The following is a 12,484-nucleotide window of genomic DNA, read 5'->3' as shown; positions in this document are numbered from 1 at the left end:
AAACTGACACATTATTCATTAATGATAAGTGCAAGAGTTCATTATCTACCCACAGAAAGAAAATAGGTGTAATATATTCAAACTATTGAGAGATGTGAGTATAATTTATTAAATATTTAATATGAGTTTGTGGATTATTTTTAATATGTTATTTTGATGAAAATTGAAGAGAATATTTATTGAAAAATAATTTAAAGATTGAACAAATTTTCAGAATGGATTCGTTTATTATGTTTTTTTTTTTGGGTAAGTCAAAATTTATTCAAAAAAAGAAGAAATAATACAGGCTATCAAACAACGGCCCAAAAGAAGCAATAAGAAAGAAGGCACTAAGGCCCAAACAAAGCCCGAAGGCAACAACAAACTCCACAAAAGGAGGAGGAACTACTAGAGGTAACACACAGAAAGCACAACACAGAGCATTGCTTAATCACCAGCACTAGCACTGTTAATAACCAAACTAGGAAGTCTCCAATCAGCCGCCACAGTCCGAGAAATCCTAGTATCTTTGAACCTCAAGGAGAGAAGCCGACCACGAATGCAGTCCTCAATGAACTTCCAAACAATATAAGGAGCAGAGTACTTGCCTGCATATGTACGTTTGTTCCTTTCTTTCCATATAAAGTAGATAGCCACAGAGAAATAGAGTCTAGCAATTACAGCATCCATAGAGTTACACTTATCATTCCAAACATTGTCAATCCATCTCGCAATGAAGGTCAGGCTATGTTCACCACAATAGAATCCACAAGTATGCTGAACATAGTTCTATAAATAAGAGGAATAACTGCATTTAAAGAACAAATGCTCATGTGTTTTGTTTTCTCTTTGACATAGGATGCATAGGTTAGAACCATCTCTATGATCTGCAGAGAACTTATCTTTAGTATAAAGCCTATTGTGAAGAGCTAACCAAGTAACAAAGGCATGTCTTAGGATGTGTTTTGAAAACCAAATAATGTCGGTCCAATTAGACAATGGAGCAGGAGGAAGAAGAGCATTGCACGTCTGCTTCAAATAGAATTTACCTGTAGTAGACAAGGACCATACCACCTTATCCCTACCATCATCATTGATTGGAGGAGGGTCATCAACCATGTTAGTTAAGTTTCTGAAAAGAGGAGGGAAACTCCATTGGCCATGTCTAATGAAACCCTTAACCTTGAAATTAGCATCCCACATAGAATTAGATATAACATCATTTCCAACTCTCAAATTGATAGGACCAGTAGGTAGCCAATAGTCAAACCATAGGAAGGTTTCAGCTCCATCCCCCACCTGGTGCTTGATGAATTGTCTAGCTAAACCTCTCAGCTTAAGAAGCATTCTCCAATTCCACGAACTTAGTTTATTAACTTTGATGTTCCAAAAGCTTTTCTCCTTAATTAGGACACTATGAGCCCACTGATACCATAGAGATTGGCCTCCATCATAGAACAAATTCCAAATATGTTGCAAGATAACAATTCTATTTAAGGCAGTAAGATTAGGCAGCCCAAGCCCTCCATAGACCTTAGGCTTACAAACAGCATACCAATTAACTTTAGCACCAGAGTTCTTCAGCTCCTCCCCAGTCCATAAAAACTTCCTCAATACAGCATTCACCTAATTAGTAACCTGCATAGGAAGGATGAAGTGTCTCCCCCAATAAGAGTGAATATTGATAAGGGTGGCCTTTATGAGCTGTAATCTACCAGCATAGGATAGAAATCTAGAAGTCCAACTAGATATTCTAGCAATGATCCTTTCCACAAGCACCTTGCAGTCAGTAGTTGAGAGTCTTGAGGCAGTAATAGGGAGACCCAAATACCTGAATGGGAACTGGCCAACAACAAATCCAGAGCCATTAACCAAGGTATTTTGAGTTTCTTCATTCACTCCAACAGTAAAGATGTTGCTTTTAGCCAAATTAGGCTTTAAACCAGAAAGCTTAGAGAATGAATCAAAACTCTTGATCAACACATCAAGAGAATAGAGGTCCCCATGGCAAAACAAAATGACATCATCAGCAAAACACAAATGGAAAATTTGGTTTGCTCTACATCTCCAATGGTAGGAGAATTGGGAACTCTCATTGATGGACTTAATGATAGTAGAAGATAACACATCTATAATAAGAACAAACAGGAGAGGGGAAATAGGGTCCCCTTGCCTTAAACCTTGAGCTCCTTTGAAAAAACCAACCATCTCACCATTGATAGCCACAGAGAAGGCAGTTGTGGTGACACATGCAATGATCCACTGGATAAACATAGGAGGGAAGTTGAGGACTTTAAGACAATCCACCAAAAACTCCCAACAAACAGTATCATAAGCTCTGTGGATATCAACCTTAAGGGTGCATCTTGGAGAAGAAACTTGGCCTGTGTACCCTTTCATGAGTTCTTGAACAATAAACACTCCATCACCAATTCTTCTATGTTTAATAAAGGCAGTTTGGTAATTATCAATAAGGTGAGGAAGAATAGGTTGAATTTTCTTAGCCAAAAGCTTGGATATAACCTTGTAGATGGTGTTACAACAGGAAATAGGTCTGAAATCCTGCAAAGAAGTTGGATTGGGAACCTTTGGGACCAGAGCAAGATAAGTATAGTTAATCTCCTTCAAAATTTTCCCATTAACAAAAAATTCTCTGACTGCCATAGCAACATCATTGCCCACCACAGGCCATGTTTTCTTAAAGAAAACTGCATTAAACTCATCAGGTCCAGGGGATTTTTTATCACTCAGCCCAAAAAAATAGCCCTTGATCTCTTCAAGAGATGGATTAGCAGTCAATGAATTAAGATGCTGGTCAGGAACCACTTTACTATTAACTTCCTTTAAGGCTTGAATCCCTGGATAGCAGTGAGAAGAACTTCCCAAAATACTCTAGAAATGCATCACAGCCTTATCTTTAATAACTGAAAGCACCTCAGTGGACTCACCTGAGGCAAGCCTGAGCCTAGTAATCCTTGATTTGTTGCACATAGCATTGAAAGTCTTCATAAAGTAGCTAGTGTTCTTATCTCCATCACTCAACCATTTAACCCTTGACTTTTGCATGAAAAATTGTTCCTCAGCTACAGACAAATCATGGAAACTTTGAAAAAGATTCTTCTGCCTACTTCTGAGCTCCACATTAGCAGGATCACCATCAAGAGCAATCTGAACAGCACTCAAAGCATTTTTAGTTTCAATAACCCTTTTGGAAATCTCACTGAACTCCTTCTTGTTTAAGGCTTTCAATTTGATCTTGAGCATCTTCAACTTACAAACCACCTGGAACATAATATTACCATGCACATTTTGCTCCCAAACTGAAGCCACAGTAGATAAAAAATCCTTATGATTGCCCAAAAAATTAAAAAATCTGAAATGAATATTCTTTTTAGGAGGCACAATTCCTGAGTTAACAACCATTAGGGAATGGTCAAATACCCCATGAGGCAAAAACTCACAGCTAGATAGAGGGAATTTGGATAACCAGCTGTCATTCACCAAAACTCTATCCAATTTCCTAGAAATGTTAGAATCTCCAGGGCTCATATTGGTTCAAGTGTAGAACATACCACTATACCTCAGTTCATGTAACTCAGCATAAAAAATACAGGTATTGAAGTCTGTGATACCTGAATTCCACTTACCGTAACCACCTGCATTTTCATTGGGATGTTTAATAACATTGAAGTCTCCACAGAGGACCCATGGGGAGGGAGATAAGCTCCTAGCTTGAGATCTAATGTCATTCCACAGGGAGATCCTTTGCACAACAGGGTTAAAAGCATAAATAACAGACACAAAAAAATGAGTGTGATCCTCAATAGTGGTTATACTGTAGTGAATAGCTTGTACATTAGAAGAAAGCTTCTGAACTTTAAGTTTGATAGGGTCATACAGGATTAAGATCATACCAAGACTAGAGGAGGGGTAGTTGTGTAGAAGCTGCCAAGAAGGGGCAATAAATTTATGGATATCATTAACATTAGGTTCTTGGACCTTAGTTTCCAAGATAGCCACAAAATGGAGGTTGGAAGAAGCAATAAGCTATTTTTTTTCCTTTTTTTTTTTTCCAGGGGAATTAAGACCCCTGATATTCCAAGCTGCAAAAATCATTGAGACAGGGTTTGAAAAATTACCCCTGGAAAACCTGACACAGGTACAATAGGGCATTCACCTCCCTTCTTCTTTTTCTTCTTCTTAGTTTTCTGCTTTGTGACCTCAGGGTCCTCCTTGTCCTTACACTGGTTTGAACTAGAGGAGCATGTGGAGCTAGAACAGCTAGGTAAAACAACATGTGTCCCCTTTTCCACATGGTTAGCCTTAGGCATCTCTAGCAACCCTCCATCAGTCCTCAATTCAATAGCAGGAATAACCACCTCTTGATTTGGAATCTCTAAACTTTCCATCTCCTTAGTGCTCACTTCCCGCTCAATAACATTCTCAGACACAACTTGTAAGGTCTCCACCCTATTGACATCAGCAGTATCATCCCTAGCAACATTAGTAATGTGGTCCTCATGGCTAACATTCATTACTTCAACTGGTTGAGAACTCCTTTCCATAACTATTCTACTTATGGTCTGTTTGGTAGGGCATATATTACTAAGGTGCCCAAAACAACAACAAGATGAACAGACCATAATGTCAAACAAAATTCCATTAGCTGCCTTCAGTTGGAAAGATTCAACAAAGGGTTTAGTGGCATCCACTTCCACACATAGTCTAGCATAACTGAGTCTTGCTTTGCTTTCAGTAAGCCTATCAGCAAATAAAGGTCTTCCCACAGCACTTATCACACGACTGAAACCTTTAGCTGTCCAATACTCATAGGGAATATTGTAAAATCTGATCCAAAGGGGAATGAATCTACATGATTCTTTACTCATTTCCATACCTTTGTGCCATTTTTTCAGGAATAATGGTTTCCCCATCACCATACATGGTCCATTAGCTAAGATATTATTACATTCAGCTTCAGTGGAGAACTTAAATATAAAGAACCTTTTATCATTAGCCATAACTTATTCCAACCCTTCATTACTCCACATCTTTGTAACTGCATCCTTGACAATGGAAAAAGGCAATTTCTTTTTGATAAAATATCCAACAAGATAGGTCATCCACTCCTCAGCTCCTTCCTCTGCAACTTCTTCAGGAGGTTCAATAAGGATACGGTCCCCATTGGGTGGAGGAGGTGAGATGAATTCAAATTCCATTTTGGGAGAGTTGGCCTTTGGTCCAGCAGTAATCTCAGCCCAACTAGGCTGTCTAGGAGTGACTTGGCCAACTTCTAAAACCATACTCTTGTCATTTTCCAAAGAGTAATTAGCAGGTTTGACCTTACCATTTTGGTGTAAGGGGTTTGCGTATTAATTGGTAGGTGTGTCAGTGGTAGCAGCCCTGTGGTTGGTACCAGTCTTGGACTTTGGTTGACCAGTGTAATGCCCAATCTCCTTAGGTGTGTGACTTGGTTCACCATGGTGGTAGCTGTTGTACCTAACTGTGGATCCTCCTCTACCTCTATTAGAACCTCCTCTGAATCTACCTTTACCCCTCGGGTAAGTAGTGTGCTGAGTAGGTCCTTTATTGGGATGGTTATTAGCCACATGCCCTTCATCAACCATCTTTGCTTTTTGAAGCTTCAGAAAAGATGACTCTAGATTAGAAATCTTCTCTCTGGCTTTTTCAAGTTCCTTCCTTGCATCAGTAAGGTATCTTGATGGGGCCTTAGAAATCACTTGCTTAGCTAAAACAATGTTCCTTCTGTCATCAATAATCAGTGGTTGAACCATCCATCTAAAGGCTACTACCAGCCTTTACAATAGGTGCAGGGTTTTGGTTATGGTCATTGGGTTGGTCACATAATAGGTTGGGGGAAGGTTGGACAGGTGGGGAGACATTAGGAGAAGGATCATCCATGGTTTAATGAGCAAAATCATGGTGAAAGATAGGGGAAGAAGAGGAAGAGAAAGGGAGTTGGGAGAAGAGGGTGGTCATTGTGATACCCCTCGGATCCGAGACACGGGGTTGATCAGGCCCAGGCCCAAACTCGAGGGAATATCAAACAATTAAAGTATTTTAAAGCGAACACAGATGACAAAATGAAATAATAAAGATGGAATAAAACTGAAAGAAACATTAATTATAAAACCCTCCATGCATAACTGAAATAATAAAACTCCAATCCTCTCAAAACTTCAAGGTTACAACTTGGGAATCCACTGGTGGACCCCTAACCAAAAGTTCAACTGAAACTGAAAATTTAAAATAAAAAATGCTAGAAACATCGAGAAAATCCTACGTAATCAGATGAATGTGAGACTGTCCTTGACAAGCACGATCAAGCTCTAAGGCTGGAACCGTCCTGTACCTGAAAAGAATAATAAAGGAGTGGGTCAGACCCACGAGCAAGTTCTAATCTAACTGCAATCCATACAATGACCAGATACGCAGATACACCGTAGACACCTCACAATATCTATCTAGTCCATACGTATAAATATATCCACACTAAGGGACATTCACTAGTCTATAATAGGGGTCTCAACTTGAATAGAAGGTAACATACGAATACGCACCCAAAGGTGGGCATGAGTACCTAGACCTAACATGGTACACCTCAACCTATTATAACCAGCTACGCATCCACCGCATATACGCACCTTAACCAACGAGTCTGAGACTCAAGCTCAGCTTGTGGTATCATAAACATATATATAACATCCATCCAAATCCAGGGTATGTAGGTCAAATATTTAATAAACTGACATACAACAAACCAACTGGTTAGTCACCCAACTTATTCAGTTGATGTGACTTAACCTCCGTCCATTAATCCAAGAAGCCACTCAACTTAGTTTCAGTTGACATGTCTTAACCAAAATTAGGATTCAACATTTATAAATCCATTCCTTAAATCCGTTAGGTTGGGTTTAGGTGTTTGGAGCTAAACCGTCACCAGTATGTCACCGTCCCATACCGGTGCATACTATCCTCCATATCCAGGTAAATTACAATGTATACATAATGAACACGTAATTTACAGCCCAAAACCACCATCCAAATAATTGCATAAAAGTATTTAAGATTTCAGCAATTTAAATCTCAGAATTAAACCATGTAATTGCAGGAAACAGTTTAATAGTTTACACAACTAGCATCCAAAGCATGCATAGACCCAATCCAATATATCAATGACTCTATCATGCATTTAGAACAAATTCTATAATCCCATTATAGTCCAACAAATTGCTAAATTAACCTAAACAATTTATTTTGTCCCATCCGATAACAGTGTACTAAGTCATACGCTTTTATACTGTTTTATCCTTTATCTTAGAGACTTAAACCATGCATCAACTAGTTTAATCACACTTAGAATCAAGTAATATAAATCCTCTGAAAAGTCCCCACAATCCATTAGAAGCATCCCAAGGCTTAAACAGTGTCCAGAATACCAAACAGTGCCTTAAAAACTAAAAAAAAATAAAAATTAATCGTATATTGCAAAGGGAGCCTGCTCTAAATTTTGGGAGCAGGCTCTTTCAGCCTAGAGCCGGCTCTAGGAGTCCTTAGAGCGGGCTCTACTTGTTGTGGGAGCCGGCTCCCACATCCATGGAGCCGGCTCTCACCTCCTTTGAGAGCCTCTGTCCCCGTTGCTTCGTTTCAGTCCATCTGCTCCTTCTCTGATCAATTCCTACCACTCTGTTGGTTTCTAAAATAGATTTTAAGCATCTTATTAACACCCATGAGCATCCCAAAGGTTTGATAACAACCATTAGAATCAATTACAGAGGTTAAATTGGCTACCGAACTAACACGCGTTAGGAACAAATCTGCAACTATTTTGCAATAACAGTTCTAGTCCAACCCCTCTGTTCCTCTTCACTACTGATCTTTAGAGTCCTATAACACCCCATAATCATCCCCATGATTTATTTACAGAGGTTAAAAATAATTACAGAAACTAAAATTGCTAACAACAAAACATGTTTAAACAGAGAACTGAAACAAGACTTGCAAACATTTAACAGAATTTATTTTAACACGCAGAGATCATCAATATTTTATATGGTAAGCATTTAAGTTCTGATTTAATAATTAATTAAACCCTAGAGATTATCTAGGTGCACAGAACAAGAGCCAGATGGAAGGAGGAAGAGAAGAACTTGCCTGTAGTTTTAGACTCAAAACTTGTCGCCGTCGTCCTAACTTCCGGCAACCACAGACTACCTTCTAGCCTCCTCTGCTTCTGGTCTAATCCACCAAAATCCTCCCTTGGTACTCACTGTTCTTCTCCTTGACAATTCTTATAGTGCCTCCGTTCACAACCCTCTGTGCTAAGAACTTACTTCACGTTTATGTAATCTGAATTATGATTGTAAACCCTAGGCTAAAGCATAATGGTTGTATTTAAAGGTTTAACTCTAAAACCCTAATCCTTGTAATTTTAGAGACAGAGCCTTAATCTTAATCCTAGTCGGCCCATAAATAAAACCTACGATTAAATTCTATGTTGATGCCCAAAAGAAACTGTGAGTCAATTAATGTATTTAAAAACTCACGTAACTTAATTTTAACATTACAAGAATTATAGTAAGTTAATTTCCTAAGTTTAAAACAGTGAATTACAAATAATACAATTAATAATTTACGAAAATAGACAAAACAATTAAGAATTTAAATAAACCAAATAATGCACATAAAACCAATTTAATTCAAATTTTAAATAACCAATTAAACAAATGAAAAACAATAAAATAAATAAAAATGCAATAAAGACAATAAAATAAATAAAAATGCAATACAATAAATATTTAAAATGCCGAGACTATCCTTTTAAAATTAGGGGTATTACAGTCATGGCTTCGCTTTCATATATCTCTAACTTGCTTGCAAAATTAATGTGAAGGTATCCTCTTATCTGTTTATTATGTTGTTACTATAAAACAGTCATACTTCAAATATTCGTGAAAGATTTGAAGCCACAACTTTGTCTTGATGAAGTATGTTGCATATTATTTTAGTTTTGATTGTATTGAAATGGAAAATTTTTCGATTTGTGACAACTTAATTACTGATATGCTATTTAACACGTAAAAAATAATGGCTACGTTAAAGTTAAATAACTTTGGCATACTAGTTAATTGTTATCATATTTGAAAATTTTGAAGAAGAAAAATACTCTTCACTCATTGATAGGAATCATTTTCACACGGCATGCCTATTTATACAAGAGTTATTGAAAAAAAAAAAAAAAAAATCTATTAGAATATCTACAATAATGGTTAGAATACTCTAGAAAAATATAATAGCTTTACTGACCAATATATATATATATATATATATATATATATATATATATATATAATACCTATTATAATTGGAAAAAGAGAGATTCTTAATATGGAAAACCAAATTGCTATATCATAAAACGTGTGAGTTATTAAATTATTGCATTGCACCATCTAGATAACCACATGCGATAAGCCAGTTCAGTTGGAATATTCTAGACACCAAACAATTAAAACTTTTAAAAGAAAGACATAAGACAAAAATGGTAAAGCTACTGAAATTGGTTTCACTAAGTGTTCGCTGGTAGTTGTAAATAGAAAATTTATTCAAGGCTATAATATAATTTGTCTAGAAAGATATCTCATTATTTACTTTAGTAGAACATGCAAATTACTTACCCAAAAAACAAGCAAATTTCTAAAATACTTTGAGAATTGCATGACTAAAAACTTTTGGGAATGATGATACGCAAACTATTTCATTGCATAATGTATTAGATCAATTCATGTCTTCTCCCTCACTATATATGAAAAAAAAATATTAATTTTACAAAGCCATGAATAATGTGAGGAAATTGTAAGACGGTGAATGTCGGGGTGCAACTCCCGATGAGTAGGGTGGATTGAGGAAATAACTTTAACCCAAATTAAAAAAGAAAAAAAATCAACCAAATTCAAACTAAGCTCTTTTACTTGGTCAAAATATCTATAAATAAAATGATAAAAATAACCCTAACAATCCCATTCTCTTTTTTCTCTCTATGATCAAGGACTCTCAACTTACCTTTCTCTCTCTTTTATGAGCAAGATGTTGGGAAACGTGCAAGTTTTAAATTTTTTTTGAGTGATTTTCATACATAGATCATGATTCATTATATAGAGACAAGTTTTATGCAAAAATAAAATATGATGTATCATTCAATTAATAGATTGAATACTTACATCAAAGATTTGAGTAAATCTTTAAATCTTTCCTTTAAAGTAAATGTTTTCATTTATTGTAGATCCCTTAGGAAGATCATTTCTCCTTTTTCTTGATAGTAATCTTCCCTTTAAAAATCACCAATATACCTCGATGAATGACCTTAGAAGCAAAGCTTGTGGTAGTTTCCTTTAGAAGAGAAATCAAACCCTAAAAACTAGAGAGATAAAATATATTCCTTTTGTCTTTCAAAAGTCTTTCCTAAAATATACATGGACCCATGTATATATAGGCAAAATAAAGATAAGGAAAGAAAATAATATATCCTTCTCAATCTCTAATTCACATATCTCAATTCTAATAGGACTCCAATATCAACTTGGGCTATGAGTGAGAATCCTTTGGGCTTACTATTTTTTTGGTTATTATAAATTAATAATTGGTCTGATCCATTAAACCATGGACCCAATTCAATTAATTCATTAATTAATTTATACTCCATTAAAAGAAATTAATTGTACTCTAATTAAATAGTAAATAACCTCTAAGTCAATGTTGCACTTTGACCCTTCTATGCATAATTATTTATCGGATTATAAAGCTATCAATCTGACAACATAATTAATATAATTATTTTGTTATCTTTGATTATTTTCGGCTTGATCACAATAAAAGTTTGTTTGACAAAAATAATAATTTACTAAATAAATATATAGAAAACATTTTGTCTAAAACATACGAAGGCCTTCGAATTTAATTTGTGATCAACCATAATCAATACAAAATAAATACAAGTAGCATTGATGCAAATATTAAGAATATAACGCTCTAACTATTAATCACATAACTACCCAAAGTGTCGGTCTAAGGATCACGAAGTATCCGCTGAACAAATCAAAGTAATTATTAATTAATAAAAGAGTCTATACTTCTCTCATACTTGAGAGTCAAAAGCCATGACTGTGATAGAGAGCAATTGCATACGACGGCTCTCGTAATATATCTCAACATATCGTGGACTCGGTTCAAGTCTTAGTTAATTAAATGTCCATCCATAATTACCTACTTTGATCCATTTATGATTACTAATTTATAACTGAGTATTAATTACCATTACATACATATATAAATATATCTTGTAATCAAGTGGACACAATCAATTCCATAATGAATCAAAAAAATAATACATTCTATTCACCAATTGTATAATGTCTTAATAATAATATTTAGATAAGGAACCATGACTTTTACAATCTAAATAAGAATTTGCTATGCTATAGCACACAAGTCCCAACAGCTCCCACATGCCCTTATAGCCAATTCAAATCACATTTAACTCCCATGTTTTCCATATGACTGTACACACAAATTTTGTAAGTCTGCAATAGAAACAAAATATGGAGCAAATAATATAATTTTATTAATTTGAGAAATTGAGGTACAATCCTCTGTAATATTCTTTACAAAAGAAAGAACTGGTCCTCTGATTAGATCTCATTTTTTTGTTGGTTGGTTGGATCCAAGGGCTGCACAGGCTTGATCTTGAATTACCGTAAAATTTGATGAAGAATGACACGTCTTTGGCTGTGCTTGTTGTTGATCACCGTGGAATTTGATGAAGAACGGCATTATTTGATGTGCTTGGTGTTCTTCGCTTTTGGGTTTGGTTGTTGGGGATGAGAGCTTTTGTATTTCTCTCTGAAATTCTGGATTTCTGAATTCTGAATTTGTATCCCCCTTTCTTCTTCCTCTAAGCTTCTATTTATAGGCTTCTTGGATCCATAGGATGATGACACGTGTCATCTCCTGATAAGGATAAAATAATAATTGGGCCGGGCCGGTTATATTATGATAATTATCCTTAAAAATAATTATTCCAAATATATTTTATTGGGAATAATTATTATTTTTATTTAACCATCCGGACTAGGCTAATTAAATAATTTAAGTGGACCAAGTTTGGGCCAATTAAATAACTTAATTAAACATTAGACCCATATTTAATGGGTCCATTTGTTAAAACCAAAGTCCACTAAAATTTGAGTGTCTATAAATTGCCCCCACTTCGTGTCTCATGTTTGACAGAACTTGTTTCCTTTTTCAAGTGGGACTTGAAGTATCCAACTTTCCTTATTTTTTATTTATTTATTTATTTTGCTTTCCAATCCAACTTTGAATTGGAATTTTATTTTCCAATTTATACAAATCCCTTGCCTATATATACCACCCAAGTCATAGGGTTTGACATCAATTCTAATATCATCTGAAGACTTGGTAGATTGCAATC

General features: G+C 35.5%; 1 protein-coding gene across 1 annotated transcript; it reads right to left on the bottom strand.

Moving 5' to 3' along the window:
- Nucleotides 1-426: 426 nt before the first annotated feature.
- LOC132270455 (uncharacterized) lies at nucleotides 427-5,000 on the bottom strand. The gene is made up of 6 exons (XM_059771633.1): nucleotides 4,119-5,000; nucleotides 3,627-3,924; nucleotides 2,928-3,299; nucleotides 1,618-2,837; nucleotides 1,051-1,518; nucleotides 427-768 (listed from the first exon to the last, which is right to left on the bottom strand). The coding sequence occupies exons 1-6, from the start codon at nucleotides 4,998-5,000 to the stop codon at nucleotides 427-429; spliced, it is 3,582 nt and encodes a 1,193-aa protein (XP_059627616.1).
- Between the last annotated feature and the right edge of the window lie 7,484 nt (nucleotides 5,001-12,484).

Source organism: Cornus florida, unplaced genomic scaffold, assembly GCF_030987335.1.
Source record: "Cornus florida cultivar Cherokee Brave unplaced genomic scaffold, ASM3098733v1 CherokeeBrave_3.0.0_Hap2_Chr08, whole genome shotgun sequence".
In the NCBI taxonomy this organism is placed as follows: Eukaryota; Viridiplantae; Streptophyta; class Magnoliopsida; order Cornales; family Cornaceae; genus Cornus; species Cornus florida.
The sequence above is the reverse complement of the archived record's forward strand: the minus strand, read 5'-3'. Positions and strand labels throughout refer to the sequence as shown.